The sequence below is a fragment of the Phaenicophaeus curvirostris genome, chromosome 5 (genome assembly GCF_032191515.1).
Source record: "Phaenicophaeus curvirostris isolate KB17595 chromosome 5, BPBGC_Pcur_1.0, whole genome shotgun sequence".
Classification (NCBI taxonomy): domain Eukaryota; kingdom Metazoa; phylum Chordata; class Aves; order Cuculiformes; family Cuculidae; genus Phaenicophaeus; species Phaenicophaeus curvirostris.
The window spans coordinates 44,981,286-45,003,501 of NC_091396.1; the positions used below are offsets into that span (position 1 = coordinate 44,981,286).

Here is a 22,216-nt window from a genome sequence, read left to right on the forward strand (position 1 = left end):
CCAAAGTCACCCTCAGACCACATGGGACTAAGATTTGAGTTTCCCTTAACAATGATACCGAAAAGCAATCTTTTCTAATGCTGCCACAGGAATGGTGAAACTGGCAACATGTGACTTTGAGGGATGAAGGCATTTTGCTGAAATCCAGTGACACAGGTCCATCAGGAGATGGATTTATTGCTGCCTACAACTGCCTCTGTGTCTGGATCTCTGAGATACTTAAAGACTTGCAAATCACATCAAGAAGACCTTTTCAAAGACATCTAGGAAGCTGTACTTTTGCATATGAGAGAGTTTGCCATCTTTTGGAGTACACATAGCTGCATAGTAGGACTGAGCTATTGAAGTTTCTCTTTTCCTTTCCTTTGCATAGAATAGCTTTTTATTTCTGGTAACCAGCAGTCTCCTTGTGACTGGCTACCCTCTTGTTACTGTATGTGGATATATTGTGTAGCTAAAGTAGACAGATCCTGAGATGCCCTGCCTCTTCTGAATGATGTTTGGTGGTAGAGGCAAGTATTGGGTTTTTTTGGTTTTTTTCCATCACTTTTTTGAAAATGTACCACAAAGCTATGATCAGTCATGGTCTGTAGGCATAGCGTTTGAATGTTAATGACTAGTAGACAGAGCAGCAATTTCCTAATGTGTTTTACTGCAGGTGTCTGAATGAGATACTGTTGATGGAACTCAGAAGTTGAAAGTATGTTAAGAAGCTTGGGATAGGGTTTTTTGGCAAAGCTGTCTAATCAATAATCTGGCACACCAATTTGCTCTTGTCCAGAAAGTGAAATAAATGTAGTTCAAGTAATAAATAAACTCAAGAGGGAAAAAAATCTGTATTGTTGCTCAAACACTGAAGTTAGTACAGAACACATCTTCAAAATGGTCTTGTACTTAGCCAAGCTGTTTGGAGATCCAAAGCAGAGGAGACATGCAGTTGTCATGCTGCTGACGTAGCGTGTCAGAGGGAAGCTGGCCTCTGTGACGTCTGGCTCTAGCCAAAACCTGTAGCCCCTTAGCATTGAAAAAAAGGAACGTTCTGAGGCTGGAGGAGGTGACCAGGAGAGCAGTCCTGATCATCTGATGATCTATGCTTTTTCCAGACTGTTATGGATCAGGTTTCCTAAGATCATTTGGGACCTGCAGGTTCATCTCACTGTTAAATACTTCAACATAGATCCACTGTTGGTGATCTCTGTATTTGGCCTGGCTGACCTGGTGAAGTCAATAGTCTTCTATTGACTGTGCCCAGATGAGGCCAGATGGAGGTTCCTGCAAGGAAAGGAAGGTCTTTAATCCTTGATTTCTTCATCCCTTATACCCTGGACAGAAAAGTCCTTTCATTGCCTTCCTTTAAAACTGTCTGCATCACTTTCCAAAAACACAGTTACCCACTCAGAGAACCCAAGTAAGAGAAAATTATACTTACCCACTGTTTTTTGTCACATCATAGTATTCAAATTGTAAAGTCTGGGCCACTGCAAATAACTCATTGCTGTTGCTGGGAAATAAGTTATCTTGTACATGTTTAAGTTCCTGTTACCATCATAGACTTGGAGTGCACTGCCTAGCCATCAGTGTGCATGCTCTCTGACAGTAATAACTCTGAAGCTTTTTGGCTCTTAAAGCCCCACTCCTTTTCTGGGATGAGACAGTTAGCAATATTAGTACACGTGCCAAAAATGTTTTAATCCTTTGCTTGCAGCATAACAATAAGTAACTGTTATTTATCCTGGCAAGACATATATTTCTTTTGATCAGCTCAGTGAGTAGACTGGTACTGTGAATATTAAGGTCCTGAGGTGATGAGAAGGTGTGGGGTTACAGAGAAGCAGAAAATCATCTCCTCAGGTCAGAGGAATGAATAAGCATCCCCTGTTTTCCTGACCTTCCTCCTTGGCCTGCAATACAAAACTCAAAGCTAGTGTACTGAGGTAGGAAAGCTAAAGGTGAAAAGATGCTGTTTGACTTGTCCCATCTAACAGGATGAACCACCATACTGAGAAAGCCATGCTTGTGATACCTCAGTGCTGGAGGATTAGCAACAGCTAAACAGAGGTATTTCCAGGATTCTTTGATGCCTTGTGTTCCCTCCTTCCTCCTGGTAGCTGAGCAAATAGCCAAGCTACTGCTCTGTGGACTCCTGGCATCGTGAATGGGGAAGGATTAATTTCTGCTTTACTACAGTTTGGAAAGAGGATGGGAAATAGCAGAGAGTGTGCTAGTAAATTATGTGTAGATGTCAGTGTGAATAAAATCACTTTCCTGTCAATGTCTTGGTCATGTTCTGCCCAACCATAGTGGCCCAGCTGATGCTTAGTGTAATACATCACAGGAAACAGATCATAAAAATCTGGAGCCGCATCACAGCTCTACATTGAAGTCCTCTAAGTCTATGAAATCCATCTACTTCTATAGTTGCCGATGTTTTTTTGAGGAAGGTTTCTGTCTGCTTAGTTAAACAAGAGTTAGGCAAAGACTAAGAAGCAGACTGAAAAACCATGAAAGCAGATACATTGCAGTATTTCTGGGCTTCTTTGCTGTCTGTAGGTCTCTTACTATAAACTCTTCAAAATATGGAAAAGAGTAATCTCTCTTCCCATTGTCTTTAGTGTTTCCCATTTGGTAAAATACTCTGCGCCTGCCCCTTACTCTGATGCGTGTGTGTGTGTGTGTGTGTGTGTGTGAATGTGCGCTTTCATCTAAGAAGTGAACAGGCGCATGTTCTGCTATGGAAACAGAGTCCTGCTATTAACACTGCAAAGGCAAAATCAGGTATAGAAAGAATTTTTATTGGCAATATAAGGACTATGTTTGTCTTATCTTAAAGCTCCTGATGTTTTTGTATCCAAGCACAGTACTTAATGAAAGGTCATGTTTTTGGGACAGAGAATTTTCATTCAAAGTGGGACAGTAAGGGTTAAGACACTTGTATTCAGACTTTCTCTGCTACAGACTTGCTCAGATTGATCTAGGGCAAGCCACATAACCTCTTTATGATATGATTTGGCAGTCTATAGATTGAGAATTATAACACGGATGTTTTAAAGGCTAGGTAATGCTTGAAACATGTCTGAGGATGCTCAGATGGGCAGTTATTTAAAAATGACAATGTGGAAACTATTTCCTGCTTAAAGAGATGTTGGATTTCAGCACTGGTGATGGTGATAACTTCTATATGGAAGCATTCTGTTTGAGTTTGGTAGAAAACAAGGTGGTGTCTTTGGTGAGACAAACTGATTTGTTTGGTTGTAGTAAGAGAGAATAGAATGGGGCCCAAAATAAAGAAGGCTGCTTTGTTCCCATGTATAGAGTCTGTATCTGGGATAGATGTTAGCTGTGGAAGGGGATAAATGTGGGAGTGGTGAAAGCCTACCAGCGATCAGGGTCCTGTGCTCAGGGGTCCTAGGTTTCTCTCTAGGGTTACATTTGCAAAGCAGAAGCTTGAGAATATGCAACACAGTGCAGTGTGAAGTCCAAGCAGTATTATTGGCCTCAAAAGTGTGAAAGGGTTGTCTTCTAAACTTACCACAATGACCCCTCTGTAATTGTTGTTTCCTGAAATGAGATGGGGCCTGGAAAAGGTCTCTTGTCATTGGACTCTTTCCTGAGTAGACAAGATAAAAATGTCTGTATGCAAGTCTGTTCTGCTCAGCTTAGGTCTCCTCATCATTATGTATGGGTTTTGCCCTGTGCAGATACCACTTCACTGACTTCCTTGTGTGAATACAATAGTAGGGCCTTCATAAATGGGAAAAAACCCTCAACCCCCTAAAAGTAACTAGATCTCTCCCTCTGCTGCGTTTCCTTATTCACAAAAAAACCCCTAGCCTTATCAACAAATGAAATCAAGTTTGTTTGGCATGATTTGCAGGTTACTCCTATATTAGACCAAATGAAATTTCTGTCAGTCAATCAGTCAGCTTGCTGGAAAGTTGATCATTATTCCATTATAAAAGTTTTAAAAAAAAGCAAAAAAAGAAATCTATCAAAACCAGATTAGTCATTAAAGGATTGGAGAAAGTCTCCAAAGAAAGCCTCTATCCATCATCTCTTTGAAGAGCCAGCAAAAGTAGAGACGTATCTTGACAATTTTTGTTTTCTTTCTGCAAAGCAGAAAGAAATGATCTTTCTCAAAGAACTGATACTCCTATAGTTCCGTCAGCCACTAGCACTCTGATTGTGCTCTGTCTGAGGCTGACACTGACGAAAAGTCATTGCTCTGCCTTTGGACCAGGTGTGAGGAGAGCTGGTGACCTCAAATGGCACAGGCTGCCTTTAGAAAGACATCCCAATGGGTAGCATCTAGCAGAGCATCTGTGGGTATGTTCTGCTCAGGGGCCACAGACTGAGTGACCAGGACTGTTGCTGCCCCTCCCGCAGGGAGAGAAAAGCAGTTCCAGGGCAAGATTAATTCAGGTTGGCAAACAGTAGTTGTGGTCACGTGGCAAGCTAGTGCTGCTGCTGCTGCTGCATGTGCAGTTCTGCCTTGTATTTACCCAAACTGAGGGGTTTGGGCTTCCGGATCTGGCTGCCTAATCGTACAGTTCTTTTCAACATTACCCTGGTACTTTTTTAAAAAAATACACATATTGGAAGGATGGCCATGTTGGGATCAGTGTTTCCTCCTTCATTCTTTGGGGTGAAGAGAAATTGGCTAAAGCCATGAGAAGAGCTCAGCAAGCACTGTGTGTGAAGGGGTTTGCAAAAGATGAAGCCTCTCTAAGTTCCATAATCAGCCTGCAGGACTCTTGTCCTCTTTCTTGGGGAATTCAAGTTGGCAGATTGGGCCCAGGCAACAAAAACTATTCCTTTCTATCCTTCTCAGAAAGAAAGAGCCAGACCTCTGCTGAGCTGATCTCAAGGCAGGGGAAGCCCCATTTACCCTTTTGTACTGGGTCAGAAGAGATTTATGTTACATTTCTGCACTATTATGTTAATACGCATCTTACCCAGGCAGCACTCTGTCAGCAGCAGCCCATTTCCAGAGTACAAACCCATCATTGTACTGTTTATATCAGTTCATTTGGCCCCGTGGACCCTGTGCCAGTTGATCATGTGGCCTCCCTGCTTACCTCACCTCAGCCTGGATAAACGTTAAAGTGCAAAATTAAAACGTCAGCTATTGGAACAGCAGGACCTGCCTGCCAGGCCTTTCCCACTGTGGTCTTCCATTCACCGACAACCCATACCAGAGCTAATTTCTGCACAGTCTGGATCCAGACAGGGAGCATCATTCTGGAGAAGATTGTTTTCCATCATGATCTGTTCACTGCGAACACTGACTGCTCTTGAACTGTAGCCTCTCCAGGCCCTGACCCTGTGTGCATCCTTCAGCCTCTCTTGCCTTCTGTGCATCAGGATTCTTCCTCATGGAGCAACTAGGTCATCACTGAGGCTCTCTCTGACCTCTGATTTGTTTTGGAAACACAGTAGTACTGGTTTTGTCCTTCTTGCCTCTGCTTGGGTCAGGTGTTCTCGGATGTGGTCAGTGAGATTCCTTACTTGCAATCTGGGGCCCTGCTAAAGCTAATGCCCTAATAACTCTCTTGTCTTCTGTCCCTTCCACATCTAAATAATCTCAGAGATTCTGCTAGGCTGACGTATCGCTTATACACATATATCTTTGTATGCCTATGTTTCATTTGTATTATATTTCCTGGAAAGAGTTGTCACCTGCAACGTTCAGGTAATCGGATTCTGCCGTAGCCTTAAAACTGTGGATAAGTCTTCTCTCTGACTCCTGTTTTCTAAATTAGCCTGTTTTCTGTGCCATCTTTGTATGTACCTTTCACCATAAGATCACCTCTGTTTTGATATCCTTAGGATGTCCTGTCTTAAAGATAGTCAATCTGAATCCCACAGCTTGTCCCCACAAGGCCTGGGGACAGGCTAGGGTACACCATTAGTCTGTATGGCATTTGTTAAGGTCTCTGGTAAAGGAGGTAGTGAGGAATTTGTGCTGATAGACGTCTATAAAGTAAAGATGGTTTACACTGGCTATAAATTTGGCAATTTCTCTTTTTTGAATATTCTCAAGTTTCCGCAAATACTGAATATGTGAGAAGTTTTAGCCTAATTTAGTCAGTGTGTATTGCCATGTTTACAGTTGAACCACACTGCGTTTTCTTTTATGCCGTATCATCCCCATCATCTGAAAGGCTCCAGGTTTATAAGTATCCTCTTAGCTCCTTTCTTTTTTTTCCTTTTCTTTTTGTTTGCTTGGTATAAGAGAATGAAGCTCTTGTCCAGGTGTGTTTGTGTGTTTTCCTTTTTAAGAAGGCCTCTGTTTCTTTTTTATATGCTAAGGATATTTTTAGGTATTTCAGCAAAGGACATCTAAACATGAAGCAGAAGCATAGGAGACCAGTGAGGTTTGCATGAGTGCGGTTTGGAAGGGGGAGAGCAGGTAGTAAGGGACAAATAGACTCAGTAGGGCACCTCAGGCTCTCAGTACAAGTCAGGCTTTCAGTACAAGACTGCATGTGCAAGGCACGTGGAGAGGAACCTTCGGATAGGTATTGGTATAGTGCTGTAAATAGGTATGAGTGTGAAAACGTGTGTAGGAATTGTGCAAACACCCCGACTGTAACGGAAGCCAGCATGTATGCCAAGGTTTGAAAATGTTTCTTTCACGAGGCTGATTGCACTCGCACTTTTGACGTTTGTGAAAATTTCGGAGAGTCTGTATGTACGTCTTTTGTGCCCGGGAAGATGCGCCGTTATCCTGAATGTCTGATTCTGATCTCGCGTGCCAGGGTTTATTCCAGCGGTGGCTCCATACGCTGTGCCGAAGCGTCCTCTGAACGACGCCGTTTGGCGCGGGGACTGGGACGCCCTTCTCCGCGCCCCTACTGAAGAGTTTGTGCGCCGAGGGCCGAGCGGGTGCCTGAGCGCGGCGATGGGGCTGTGCGTGTGCACGACGCGCGCGGGTGCGGAGTCGCGCGTTTGCGTCCGAGACGCGAGCGTGGGGCCGCGCGTGTGCCCCGCAGCCCGGCCCCGCGCGGGGCACGAGCAGCCGCCGGCGCTCCGCGGGGCGCCCTCGAGGTTTCGCTTAACGCGAAACGCCGCGCCCGGCGAGAGACGCGCTTCGCGGCGAGGGGAGCGCGCGCCGCGATCCTTCCCGCGGCGGGACCGGCCGCCCCCGCGCCGCCGCCGCCGCCGCCGCTCCCGGGGCGCCCCCCAGCCCGTCCCGCGGGGCCGGGACCGGCGCGCCCCCCCCCCCTCCGCCACCCCCCGGCCGTGCCTCCCCCAGCCGCGCTCCAAGCCCGGCCCCCGCGCGGCAGCCAATAGCCGCCCTGCCGTCTCCATCCGTCTCCCGGCGTTAAAGCTACAGCGGGGCGCGGGGCGGCGAAATCCCCCGTGGCCGCGTCCTGCGCGCCGCCCGCCGCCGCCGCCAGTGTGTCCGCACGCGGGTGCGGGAGCGGAGCCGAGCGGCGCTGCCTCCCGCCGCTGGGCTCCCCGCCCGCTGCAGTTTAGTTCTTCTTTCCTGCTCTTTTCTTTCTTTCTTCCTTTCTTTTTTTTTTTAGGCTTTTTTTTTTATTCTTTTTTCCTCGTACCGGGAATGCTCAAACTGGACTGATGGACATTTCCGAGCTGTGCATCTCTGACCCGCTCGGCTACCACAACCAGTGAGTGCCGGGCTGGGAGCGGCGGGACGGGGCGCCGCGCACCGCCGGGCTGGGGCTGCGGGGCGGGCGCCTCGGGGGGCCGGCGGGTCGCTCTCTTGCCTTCTTGCCTTGTAACTTCTCCCTCTCACGCTTCATCTCCTAGGAGCAGGGAGCACTGGCGGTCCTTTCTGCGCAGTTTTACTTTCCGTCTGTGCTGGTGTTTTTATTATTTTTTTTTTTTTATGACGTGAATTACTAGGTGTCTCTAAAGAGATGTGCATATAAAATTACGCGAAATAGATCCATCAAAGCACTGTCTTCTATAAAGAAAGGTCCGGTTTTCACCTGAAATGCCCTATGGAAATTTAGTTTCCCTCAGCTTATTGTTTGGATATCTTGCCGGGGAAAGGAGTGGGATGAGTCGAAGGGCTGGCAGGCAGACGTCCCGAGCTGGGACCGGTGGCTGGTACCTCAGCACCTGCTACTGCTCTTTGTATTCCGAAGCGGGCTGTGCCTTGTAAAGCTGCGCTTGAAATCACTTCAGCGTGTTAAGTTTGATTTGAGCCTTTTGGTGAAGTTAGGAAACGAGGCAAAATCTTCTCGGCTTTTGCATCCGGCTGACTGGAGCGATTAATTTTAAATGCATTCCTCCTGTCTGATAAATCTCACCATGATCAGAGTCCCCTTTTGTGCGTTTGTATGTTAATCCATGTGTCACCTACGCCGGTTCTGTGGTGTCATCAGAGGTGGGAGTCAAGTAATTTTGTCTGTTTCATTGCTTTTGTTTTAAGAACACATTGTGTTTAGTAAAATTAAAACAAGTAAAACCAAACAAAAAGCCCACGATGATACTTACTCCTTTTTCCTAATTACAGCTGTCTTTTATCTGTCTTTCTGTCTGTTGTTTCCTGATATTCCATCTGTCTTCACACTAATTTCTTCTTCCTTTAATCCCCTGCTTCAAGCAGTTTCATTAAAATGAGACTTAGTATTGTTAATAGAAATTAATAATCTAACCCATGTGATTTTCTTTTCCCCGCTGGTGCTCACTTGTGGCTGCTCCATTTTGAATTAAAAATAAACAAACAGTTTCTTAAGGGAAATGTATTCTGTATGCCGCTGGGAGTCTTTTAATATTAAGGCAAAACCAGAAAGTGCATTTACCTTAATTAAAAAAAAAGAACAAAATACCACAATCAAAAGCTAGATCTTCATCACTTGCTATATTGTCTCTTAACTTTTTCTTTCTATTTTTTTTCTACTTTTGGAATTGAGAAAAGGAACTCAAACAGCATGAAAAGAGTAAGAAGTAATCTGCATTTTGTATTGCTGTTCACCCCTGTTACTTTTCCATGGGCGCTCAGTCATTTCTCAATAATGTCAAGTACGCTTTACCTATCTCTTTGGCTACTGAGTAGACAGGGGAAAGTGGCCTTGGGGGAAGTGGCACTGAGCCCCTATGGCTTTACATTAGACAGAGAGTGCTGCTTTTTGAGGTGAGAAATAGTTGGAGAGCTCTCTGTTTAGAGAAGTGCTTGTCCTGGATCTGTGTGCCAGCAAACCGTCTCTAATATTGTTGAGGTTGTGGGAGAGAGACAGAGAAATGTAATTTAAAATATCTCAACCTCTACTTTACAATTTTATTTTTTTTAAAAATTAAAAGGTGTTCACTGATGAAGGGGAGTATGGCTAAGTCTGGAAAAAGTTCTTGAGGGAGGGAAAAGATATAAGAAGCCTTAAAAGATACGGTATATTTAAAGGTATATGTACAGTGTGTCAGGTACAGATTTGATATAGATTCTGGTTTTGTTAAGGTTAGATTTCGGATTGCGCTCCTGTGACTGAGGATAAAAGTTAGGCCAATATATATCTCCATAGCCACTTCTTTCTCCCACTGTAACACAATTATATTTTCAAAATATAGTGTAAATACAGGTATTGCATTTGTTCCTGTATCACTAACTAGCTGTGTGAGCTATCCTTAATGTACAGATTTATGCTTCTGACTGTTGGCCATTGAAAAGATTTTAATAGCTGTTTTCCTTTTTTTTTAAAAAAACCCCAACAACTGCTTTTAATTATGTGGACAGCATTTTTTTTTGTTAAGCTAAAGCTTAAATTAGGAGTGAATGTAAAAATATTGTGAATTGTGCTCTCCTGTTTTGTTGCTTGTTAAGCCATAGGAACAAATAGGAGGAAGAGTAGAATGTAGGAAGACAGGTGGATGTGGTCACTCAATACATGATCCATACAGTTACCTGGAAACTGTGTTTCACCTCACAGTTATTGAGAGAGAGAGACAATGAACAAAACTAAGAGAGAAGAGGTGACTCCTTTCACCTTGGAGTTTAAGGAGAACCTAATTTTTGTAACAGACCCAAGAAGGCTCTGAACAAAAACTAAGTCCCTAGTCCCACTCTTCAGGTTTTGGGTTTGTCTTCCTCAAGCAGTGAAAGTTCCTTTTCCTTTACCTGCGTGTGTTGAGCTGAGCGATTAAGCCAGGAACTTGTGGAAGTTGTAATCAGCAGATTGCGGGGTTTCTCTCACTGCAGGATCTTGCAGAGAGTAAGAAAATGCTTCTTCCAAATTTTGACCCTCTGTGCATGTGTCCTAAGGCAGCATATGAATTTAATTTCTTGAGGAGGAATCTACTCTTCGGCAACCACTTACTACCTTTTGGTACTGACCTTTGGGAGAATTATTCCTGCCGTAGGTGATACCGCTCCAAGGAAGATGCTGTGTATAAGTTCAAATTGAGAAACTAACAAAGACGATAATTTGTACCTGCAGTTTGTCTCTCAGGTGGGGGCATATTGTGAGAATACATTAGTTATGCTGTACTGACAGTGTCTGTCTGCAGTACAGTGGGAAGGGCATGCGTGTGCAGAAACCACAAATGTACACTCTGACATATAAAAGATGCGATTACAGTCACACTCCAACACATGTGCATCTATAAATATGTATGTGTTGAAATATGCACATACATATGTGTGGTCGTACTGAATATCGGTGTTGCATCTATCTCATAGAATCATAGAATAACCAGGTTGGAAGAGACCCACCGGATCATCGAGTCCAACCATTCCTATCAAACGCTAAACCATGCCCCTTAGCACCTCGTCCACCCGTGCCTTAAACACCTCCAGGGAAGGTGACTCAACTACCTCCCTGGGCAGCCTGTTCCAGTTCCCAATGACCCTTTCTGTGAAGAATTTTTTCCTAATGTCCAGCCTAAATCTCCCCTGGCAGAGCTTGAGGCCATCTCGTGTGCAAACCTAAGGCTGTTTCAAAAGAGAGGGAAATACAGCATTTTTACTCTTCTGTATTAACTTCCATATCTGAGAAAAAAAAAAATTCTGCCTAGTTATAGTTGCCACTAGAAATGTTGATAGAACTACAAAATTGCCATCTCTGTTTCTAATTAATATTCTACCTGACCGACAGAAACTGGCCAAGGAACCATCATGAAGGGGAAAATAAAAAATCATTGGCAAATGAGGGCATACTGCCAGATGTTATGTCTCTTACACTGTTTCTTCTGATGTACAAGACACATGAGTCATTGATCTGATAAAAATGAAAATTATTTTACGAACAGAAGAAAAAGTTGAAAGGAATAAGTGATGTATTTGATAGAGAGACAGAAAGGTGTAACGCTGGAATTTTAAGTCAGTGAAGGAGCGAATTCTGGACCTTGCAACCGAGAATTAAGTAAGTTGTCACCACTTCAATGCACAGACTAAGGAAATGTGACTTGATTTCAGAGGTTACTGGAAGTCTCTATATTCCATGAACAGGAGGAAATCTGAATCAGAGAAGCTGAATGTGACTGCTCTGAGTATCTCTTAAAGTCTGGGATAGGGAGAAGTTGTTAATTGGGGAGAATGGGGAGGGATTTGTTTGTTTTATTGACAGAATAAATTTAAAAACCTCTGTAAGGGAAATGGCCTAGTTAATGGGTTCCTGATGAGGTTCCCATCGCAGAATTGGGGTCTTGGTACACTAAGCGTATTAAGCACAAGGATGATGAGAAAACTGGTATTTGTGTTAACTTTTCCTTCCTCTTCCAGTTCCACTTGTAAAGATGATATAATCATTATCAATTATTGAGAAATATGGAAAGATCAATATATTTAAAAAATAGGATTTTTTTCATCGTATTGACTTGAAGTACTCAATAAATATCGCATTTAGCCTGAGAGGGGAAAGACTTTGGAGAGATGGCATCAGAGGAAGTTGATGTGACAGATTTCGCGTCCCTTTTTCTTCCCTCTTCAAGGGAATATTGCTCTACTCTTTGTGCCCTTTCTGCTGTTATTCCCCAGACCCGTTTCGGTGCTGTTACTGCTGCTCAGAATTTCATGTCATATGAAAACACCTATATTCTTCCAGTAATTTTAGATCAATAAGAAGTTTTATGCGCTGTATCAGTGGGTGAATCTACCAAATTTTCCAGGGTGCAAATGATACAAGCTCTCTTAGGGAATGGAAAAAGGGAGAAGGTAAAAGGTTTAAACTTGAGACAAGATAAACTTCACAGGTTCCGTTGGAAGCACAGTAGAATTTCTTCAAAGAGTGTAAAATGTCTAGAAGAGTTTTAATTAAGGAAAGAAATAGTAGAAGTAGAGAAATACAGTGACAAAGCTTGGATATAAAAGCCGTAATCCTTTCCCTAACTTCTAACTTGCGCTCCCCAGTTTAGGAGTCGGGGGTCATAGTGGCAGCTAGTATTGCTTGTCAACGATTTCATTGTAGATTGCAGAGACTGGGAAATTTTTCCTAGTAAGATCTGTTCTTTATTCTATGGAGCTACTGATAGTAACTTTACAGACAGAGAGCAGAACACATTTTAGTTTGTGCATTGTGAGCAAGTAAATTTAGTGTCTGTCCAGTACCCAGCAGTGAGGTTCCTAGGTAAAACTGCTAAGGAAACTGGGGGGCACGGGAAGGAAAGAACAGAGCTTCCATGGCGAATATGAATCAGATTGTTGTTTTTGTAAGCAAAAGGACTTAAAGAAGATATTAGCAACACTCTGCTACGGTGACCTTGCTGAAAATGGGAAAATCTTCATTTCTTTCTGTCTTCCCAGTATCGGGTACATTTAAGTTGTGAATATAGTAATCTCTATGTAGCTTGTATGTGTAAAGTGCTTTGTGTCCGTCATTGGGAAAAGAATATAATTTAGTATTATTTATTAGTAACAGCTATTGACCTGGTGAGTTTTACGGCTTAGGAATTAAATTGTAGCAACTCATTCTATGCATTTTTTCCCATCCTTGCCATGCTGCCTCTCTCTAAAGCTTTGCCCTGTCTCTCCAGAGCAATAGAGATGCCCACAAAATGATCCTTGCAGCTGGAGCACAGTGCGCTTTGATTCTTCCAGTGCTTGAGTGTCTGGCTGCTGGCAGTGACTGTCCGTGAGGAGAAACGTGTCTGCTCAAGGTGGAATGCACTGTATAATAATATATTTGTCATGTTTGTAATTGCAAATGTAATTAGCAAACAAGCTCTGGGGGATTGAGGACTTGAAACTTTCACTACACATCATTTGACCCTATCTTGACTGGACCAGAGCCTGTATGCCACTTTTAACCCTTGCTATTCTTGCAAAGAGATGCTCCTTCTAGTCTAACTGATGCTAAGTTTCCTCCCCATGTTTTTTGGTTTGCTGGGGGTTTTTTTTGGATTTCTTTTTTTTTACTATGAGCAGCATTGTACCTATATTTGCTTATACCTTCTTTTATTGTGATGGCAAGTGCTTATGTTCCTTCTGCGACACATGCACTAATATTTCCTCTCCTAGCACTTCTGACACAGGCTGGAAAGCGTTCTGCAGTGCCCTTTGTGAAGAGCGCTGTGTACCAGTAAGTGCTTTTGCATACTGAGCTGTTCAGTGCATTCCTATCACCACAGGACACGTAACTATTCAGTGCCCCTTGCACTTCGCAAAGACAACTTGCGAAAAGCAGGTGGCAAGCTGTTATCACACAACCTGCGATGGCTCTGTGTCCCTGCTGAGCTGGAATTTTCTTGTACTCCCTTTCTGAATGGGGGAGGAATAAATATGTAAGGAATACTGTTCTTTTGTGGGATCCTGGCAAATCTCAGTCTAGTCATCCTTAGGATGACTTTGTCGTCCTACAAAGAACATTCCTGATCCATAAGGATTTAGCAAACAACACAGAACCTGTTCATAAAGTCACAAACTTATGAGTGCATAGGAAACAAAGAGAGCTATTTTGCTTTTTTTGTGTGTGTGAATATTGTTGCGTATTTGTTTTCTTTTGTGTGTGTGTTTTTTATGACAGGACTTAAATTGCAGTAAAAATTGTGATAGGATTATCCTTGTTTTGTCAGAGTTTGTTTATTCTTGCATTTTTGTGCATGTGAAAGGAACTACCTTAAATGTAGAGAGAGGTGACTTCTAATACAGTTTTTGTCATGACTGTAAGGGTATCTCACAAATATTGCATCCTGTTGAAGACTTGGAAGGAAAAGGAAAGCATTCTTGGTAGGGTAAAGAGCCTTTGAGTATCCCTCCCTTTAGTCCAAATTTTCCTTTTCCATTCCTGGAATTTATGTTGGATTTACCATGTACTTTAAGGGTCATGTATTTTTCTTATATCAGAATAGCCTATAATGTGGGTGATGGAATTGGGACCTCCAGCTTAGAGTATCTTGCGTAACGAGAGACAAATTTTCATAGCACCTTTTGTTTTGAATTGATTATCTGTTTTAATGCAGCTGTTTTTAGATGAAGCTTTCTTGTTACTGTGTGTCTGCTGTTCTGAAAGGTTTTTTACATTTGCAGCATATTTAGAAGCGTTATTTTCTAATTTTTTCCCCCTTTTCTCCTGGCACTTAAAGTTCCCTTTAGTAATAACGGCCCTCAATCTCCGGTGATGGAGCCGTCACTGTGAACAATGCTGGTGAGTGTATTGTCTCGCTGTCCTTTTACTCAAGAGAAAGGTCAAAAGAACAGCTTTAAAAAAAGTGTTCAATTCTCCTGTTATGATTTTGCATACGGAGATGATCATTTTAATAATGTGTAAGCACTTGGGTGAAAATAAGACAGAAATAGGATTTTCCATCAGTTGCTGCAAGTACATTTTTTTTAACTGTGCTGACATGAACAATTACAAACTAAATTTCTCACTGAGGTTTATACCATTTTAGGTATTAAAAAATGAAACGGCTGAAAATAAGGACACTAAATAATTATTCTTCAGTAGATTTTAGTTTTCAAAAGTCGTCATGTTGGTTTGGGTTTTATTTAGGCAATCTGACAAGTTTCTCATCCTCAAACATATTATTTGTTTCCTGATATAAGAAATTATACTTATCTAGACGAGTTTTTCACAGATGGAGCAGCATAGCAGTGGAGAACAGTGTTACTGATTTTGGGGATTTGCCTCAGAAATTTTTTTTTTGTGCACATAACCAGAATTAGCCGATCTGCATTTTCTGTCTGTACATTTTCTTCATACTTTGCTTTTTATTTTTTTAAAACAATCTTTGATTTATACAGCAATTTTGAGAGTTGCTGTCTGTTTGTTTCTGAACCATGTATGGCATGATTGCTATCTAGTTAGAAGAGTTCAGAAAGTGCTGTAGAGGAAGAAGAGTGATTTAATTTTTTTGCGCACACAAATTCAGTCCTTCAGCTCCTTTTCAGACATGCATGATGTTGCTTCTACTTATATCTGTTAAGAATTTTATTAAATTTCTTTGTAGTTTTTGTATTTTTGTTGATGAGAGTTTTCTGGTCATTTTTGTAGAGTACAGGGGTAATGGTATGGGGAGATGCTGAAAACGTTCTGCTGTGAAACCAAAAACGTTGGTGCCTATTGCCTGACGCTCTTTAGTAGGCAGTTTTTGTTATCGGATTCATCAGCAGTGCAAAGGTATCTGGCTGGATCAGGGCTTTCCATACACCTAACTGTATTAAGCAGTGATTTCAAGTGATGATGTGCAGCCTGCAATGTAGCCTAACCAGGGACTGGGGCAGGGAGGGGGCCACAGCTGCCTGATAAAATCGAGACTTGCTTTTAAAGCCAAGGAAATTCCGACACAGCAACTTGCATTTTGGTGCTCGAGCTCTGTGAGGGATGCTGATTTACTTGTTGTGGGTTCTTTTTGCCTTAATAGATTGTAGCAAATGACCTTTTGAAAATGATGGTTAAGTGTATCAATGTGTCGGTGTGTATTACTTCAGGTAGATGATGCCAGATGCCTCTCCTTTAGAATAATTGATGCAACTTGCGTGGTGGCTCCAGGCATGCTGTGGAGGACTAGAATGAATCAAAAGTACGAGAGAAACAGTTTTCTTGCATACAGAGACCTGTAATTTCATGGATGGATGTATATCAGGGTGTTTGTGCACACATGTATTTTTAAATATATGTGCACATATTATAAATTAACAGAATGCACATATAAAACTGTATCTTTCACATATATGTAACCACATGTCCATTTGATATTGCATAGTGTACTGCTTCACTTGAACATTTATCCATACAGTGCTTCTTTGTGCACATACCTAAAACCTTTCTGCATGTGGTTGCGTATTTCTGTGCATGTATGCTCGTATAAATGTGTAAAAAAATAAGGTTAGATGTGTCTGTCTTCATCACAAGTTTCTTCTGAGGCTTTATTAATTAAAGTTTGTAAATCTATAGGTAGCCTTGCATAGAAGGTATTCTGTAAATGTAGAAATCTGTACAAATATACCATATGTAATAGTTGTGCTTTAAAAAAACTTGATCTTTCCCTTGCAATGTATGTAATTATAGGTTTTATAGGATTAGGTGTTACTAAATAACCACAGTTGAATCTTCTCTTTATAAATCAATGCACATTCGAATTTGTAATTTTTAAAGAGGAAAAGAGATTTTCCTTAAATAAAGTATCAGAGAGGAATTTAAAAAATGGTATGCAGAACATGAATCCAGCCATAACATTGTCTACATAAAGCTGGGCTCATGTACCATAGCCGGAAATTAAGTGCTTTGAGATTTCTTTTTTCTTTTCATTTAATTTTTTATTTCTTTTTTTTTTCCTATTTGAAGTGATTTTGGTTTTAGAAGGCACAAAATATAATTGCCTCCATGTATGAAACCCTGTGCTTAGAAAATTATTTGACAATGACTTACTTTGTTTTTTTAATTCAACATCTGCAGTGTTTCTGACCATTCTTTTAGAAGTTGTTGGTTTTGCTGCAAAAACAAAACAAAGTCAACCAATTCAACCCCCTGCCCACCCCCAAAAAAATTAAAAAAAAAAGACCTCCCTGAGGATTTAATTTTCTTCTAGCAGTTACAGCTAGGGGACTGTCACTGTAAAGGATTCCATAAGCCCTAATCACTGCCTATGATCATTACATCTCTAATAATACTGACCATCTCTGTTGAAATTTTCTCTCTTGAGCTCCTATTGTAACATGGAATTATTTTTAAAAACATGAAGAGATTTAATTCCATATCCTTTTTAAAATAACATAATTATGAAACAACAAGCAAAAACTCTTACAGTACAGGTATTATGGTATTTATACATGTTTTAATACACTAATTTTCCTTACAATTTTCCCCTCAAATCTTTAGGGAAAAACAGATGCAGCCTGCGCCGCCCTCCACCCCCACTTAATTGTTGGTTGAAAGAAGAGAAAATACCTGCTTTTGGCTGCTCTGCTTTTTCAACATGCTATTACTTTGCTTCAGTCTCTGAAAAATTGTTATAGATTCAATTCCCCTGTTGGACCAAGAGTTAAAAATTAATTCATGAATAATAAAAACCAATCAGTCTTGTTGAGTTTAAAAAGGATTAGAAGAAAGGTTTTTGTACAGAAGCAGTTATATATCTTGGTGGTGATGTTGTTGGACTAATAGACATTGTACCAGGTCCCGTTGGTTATCTGATAAAGGTAACTGATTTGCAAATAGGATTGTTATCCTGATGACTAACGAGTCTAATATTGGATGGATTAAAAGAGGTTGGGTGGCTGGTGTCTATTATAAGTTCTTGACTCCCTCTCAGGAGATAATTTATTTGATTCAGACATGTAGATTGAAAAGGGACCAGGTAGCTGCATACCATAAAGGAATGGTTCATGCTGCCTTACTGCAGCTGAGATTTTAAAGGAGGGTGATGCGACTGGCGCACCGAATTCAACCGAGTGTCAGTGTGGCTGTAATGTGGAGCTGTCCATAGTGCAGGGAGGGAGCTCTACAGACACCAGGCTGTCCTGCACTCGGAGCATGTAACTGATACAAGTGGACACAGAAAAACTCGTGAACACCTTGAGATGGAGAAAGGATTTGAACCCAAATTTTTGTGATGCAAAACCTGACTCTGTCCCTACATAGATCTGCTGTATAACACTGGAAAGGGGGAGGAGGAAATAGGAGGCATGGCTCAGGGAAATGAAGGCATCCAGAGTGATGGCGATCTCTATTCTTTCAAAAAAATGATTCAGAGCTAAAGCTAGAGTTTAAGGGAAGGTGGTGGGCAGAAGTGGCTTGTTTCAGGGTCAGCGCTTGATCCTGATAGGGGATATAGGAAGAAGGCTGCTCTTCTGCACCAGCCAGCCATTCAGCACAGTTAGGTGAAGGTTTGGGGAAGGGAGGAAGAGGATACAGCTGCCATGGGCAAGAGTAGGGATGGATAAATCTCTTCAAATACCTGCTGCATAGGAGCTTCTCATGTCTACAGAGCATTGGTGAGAGAAACATTTGAGTGACAAATTCTCCTGTAAGGTGAGTTCGCTGTCATGCTTAAGAGCCGCAGCATCTCTGTCTTTCAATTGTCATTGTAGGAAAACTTGCAAATGCAGGATCTTTGGGAGGTTAAAGACAGCGTTATTCAGCCTGTAGGTGACTGGCTGTTAGATTTGGGTAGAAATTAAAGCAACATAGAGAGAAGTGTCCTTTTGAAAAGAGAATAGTTTTGCTTCCTTCTGTGGGGGACTGGCCAGTGGCTTTGCCTCCACCTGCCCAGTGCTCCAGCAGTGGGCAGAGCTGGAAGAACTCTGCAGCCATCTGCAGGGCTCCACCGACAGTGCGCCAGGCACCTTGCTGCTGTTTCTGTTGACGGGCCAGCCATTTGGAAGCATTCAAATTACTTTGTCCTCTAAAGAGTTCATGCAGGTTTCTCCTGGGCATCTTGGCAGTGCTCTCATTACTGCATTAAGAGGTAGTTTACATGTTTATGGACTTTGTGGAGTCTCCAGGGAGGCTGTCTGTCATCCTTGACAGGTCCTACCCTGCATGGTCCCTTCAGCATCTTGCTAGTATATGTTTGGATGCTGTCAGCACATCTCCTGAAGAGTGATCCCACTGTCTGTGGAGACCTCGTGGTGAAGAAGCTTGATGAGGAAAGAGAAACTTTAGTGTTTCCCATATGGGTTTCATGCAGTCTTTGAGAAATACGTGACTGTCTCTGAGTCCATCTTTTGTGTATGTGCACGCTGTTTCCTACATGAAGCAATCTCTTGCTTTCTCACAGAATCACAGAACAGTTGAGATTAGAATGGACCTCTGGAGGTCATCTGGTCCAAGTCCCTATTTAAGCAGGGTCACCTATTACCAGTTGCCCAGGACCATGTCAAGACTACTTCTGGGTATCTCCAAGGAGAGAGATTCTACAACATTTCTGGGAAGGTGCTCAGTCACCCTCACAGTGAAAAAGTGTTTCCTGATCTTCAGACAGACCTTACCGTGTTTCAATTCACACCCTCATGTTGTGCCCCTTGAGTTTTTCCCCGTGTTCCTGAGTTTACCTAATCGTTTCATTAGGTCCTAGAAGTCTCTCCCGTTCTTTTCTTACCAGATAAACTGAATAGCAATGAGCAACAATTAAATACAGATTTAACAGGGAACAATCCATTCATTTGGGGATTGCTGTTATTTTGACCCCTGTAGTCTATCCTCATTGTCTCTGTTTTTTTCTGGGAGAATGACGTCTGAGTGGTCTCATTGTATCTTTGATACATCACCAGTGTGAGAGCTAGGATAAAGATTTGACACTGTTCATGATTTGGACTATCGAACCAAGGAAAAAACCTTTAATAGCCATAGAGAAAAATCTTTGTAGAGGTTGCCGTATTAAAATGACTTCTACCATGATATAAAACCCTCTGCCTGTAATAATGCAGTCTGTACTTGCCGCCTTCTAGGAGCAACTACTGTGCAAACAGGTTCTGTTTCACTTGCAGCAATAGGCAATTTATATCAGGTTACTTCATCTTCTGAGAGAAACTAACAACCATTCAATGCTGTCAGTGTTGTTGAAGGAAGAGGCTGGTGTTAAGAATTCATATGAGGAACTACACAAGTAGAAGCCACAAGATGAAGAAGCCATCTACAAACCTTGAGTGTATTTGGGAACTTGCTTTTTAAAACTGTCTTCTAAGGTACTTCGGGTCCAAATCTGCTGTCATTTTTACTTGTGTAAATGGCAAGTAACTGAAAATTGGATGGGATGCACCAATGTGGAATTGGCACAAGGTTAATATTAGCCCATTCAGCTCAACGTCACTGTAGAGGATAATGTACCTGGAACTAATATAAGCAATCATGTTGAAGTGGAGGAATGGGGGGAAGGACTAAAGCTTTGTATGGGAAGGGCAGAAACTAATGATTTCCCTTCATTAAAACTGCCAGGTGCTGTTGGTGCCTCAGATCACCGGCTGCTTCTTTCAGAGTTCAGGTTTTCCTGCTTCTAATGCATGAAATGATTCTTTCAGCCCTTTGGGAATAATGTGGAATATGTTGGAGAAGGCTACAGTAGTGGTAATTGGGGAGCAGTTTGATGCATTGCTAAAATGCACAGAGGACAAAATGCCAAATGAGGTGTGAGAGGAGGTGAAGTGTGAACTCGCTGAAGTTGCAAAGAATATTATCAGGATAAAAACATAGCAGAGGTGAGTTAAGCAGGACTCCAAAGAAACATTCCAGCAGGTGGAGAATTCCAGAGAGTTCTAGATGAGAATTGCTTTTGCTACATTTATGAGCATGATGCCCATGGAAGAAGGCCTGTACAAAGGAGAAAAAAGACTAGAACAAGATAGCTGTGAAGAAGAGACTCGACTTTGGTTTCAAGCTCCTACTGAGGTATCTGTGAAATGCAATCAAGCTGAGCAGCAATTGCATCTTTATAGCCATAGATTAAACCAAGAAAAAGTGGAAAGCAAATGTAACAAATTGTGCTTTAAGCAAAACCTCCCTGCTATTCACCTGTGGGTAGGAAATGTAAGTTTATCACTGTATGTTTCTGTAGTATATTGAGAACTTCGATGCTGTAAGGAAATGCAAAAAGCAACGCCAGACAGTACTCTGGTGCTGTAGACAAGAGATCTAAAGGGGACTTGATGATTCAGAATGATCTTGAGTGTTTTAGGTTGTAAACAGTGTAATTCTACTGGACACTGCTGGAGCTATGTTTGACTGGAGATGGTGAGCTGCAGGAAAGACAAGCAAGGAGTAGAGCCTGTGTCATGGAGCTTGAGATAGGACTCTGACAGAGCAATGGTGAATGAAAAGCTGTGGACACCAGTCCAGTCACTGTGGCTGTGTCTTGCTGTGTGACCAAAATTTCTATCTGAAGCATGGTAGGAAGCAACTATTTTTCACCACTTTTCTCATTTAGCTTACTGAACAAACACTGAAAACACACAAGCACTTCCTGCAGAAAGTCAGAATTTGAATACAACAGCTTTAGAAGAAGAAGAGATCACAGGAGGAAGAACGATTTTGCTAGCACATGCCAGGTTTCTGTTGCTAAAATTGAACAAGAATTTGCTTTATGTTGAGGTCAACCCTTGCAAAACTACTGTTTTGATTCTCTCCGAGCTTTTTAATTCAGTGTGCACTGTACAGCCACTAGACTGGAAATGGACTTCCCTTCAAATTTGCTGACTGTCTTATTTTGTGTCTCTGCTAAAAGGTGAAAATTGTCAGCAACATCCTTGTGACAGGAAGAAGAGGCACGTATGTAAAGTGTGCCCACGCAAACACATAGGTCCCTTCTACCTAACATCCTGTCATGGACCCTGTCACTGGTTGAAAGCAGAGCCTTCCTCCTGCACCCGATGTGGGGAACTTGAAAGCCAGGTGAGGCTGGGAGCAAATTTCACTGGGTAGAGCTGATGAGACATAGGGCAGCAGGATATTTCAGAGAGCAGAGGAGTTTTGAAATGGAGCTTTTGACATTGGAGAGAGCTGCTGTGTGTAATGTCATGGGGCCTGAAAAAAAGAGAACTGTTCCCTTGGGATGTGGAGATTTATTACAGTGTGTTTAGTATACCTGTGACTAGAGAAGGAAGATGCACATTAGCAGCTGGTAGGAGGCTTGTGCTGCACTTCTGCTCCAAGGGAGCGGAGAAGGCAGGAATGACACATTACTGTGAGCTGTGGTGGGAGTGGAGTCCTGTGCATCAGCTCGGACAAGTTAGAGAAACACTAGCTTGGCATGGGAGAAAGAAAAACTTAGCTGACCTTTTTCACTGTAATAAAGACATTACAGAATATCCCCAGGAGAAAAAACCTCACAGTTGGTGAGCTGGAAAAGGTGGGAACTGGGGACCACCAACCAATTTTAGGGT

The 22,216-nt window shown here is 42.1% G+C and overlaps 1 protein-coding gene across 7 annotated transcripts in view; it reads left to right on the forward strand.

The window, feature by feature from the left end:
- Positions 1-22,216, forward strand: part of ESRRB (estrogen related receptor beta) — a 172,181-nt gene that overhangs the window by 78,430 nt on the left and 71,535 nt on the right. The window contains exon 1 of one of the 7 annotated variants that reach the window (XM_069858607.1): positions 7,524-7,631. The exons of the other annotated variants lie outside the window; for them this stretch is intronic. Within the exon in view, the coding sequence (XP_069714708.1) occupies positions 7,582-7,631 (50 nt within the window). The 5' untranslated portion in view covers positions 7,524-7,581. Of the gene's footprint in view, positions 1-7,523; positions 7,632-22,216 lie in introns of those variants that run through there. 7 annotated transcript variants of the gene reach the window in all.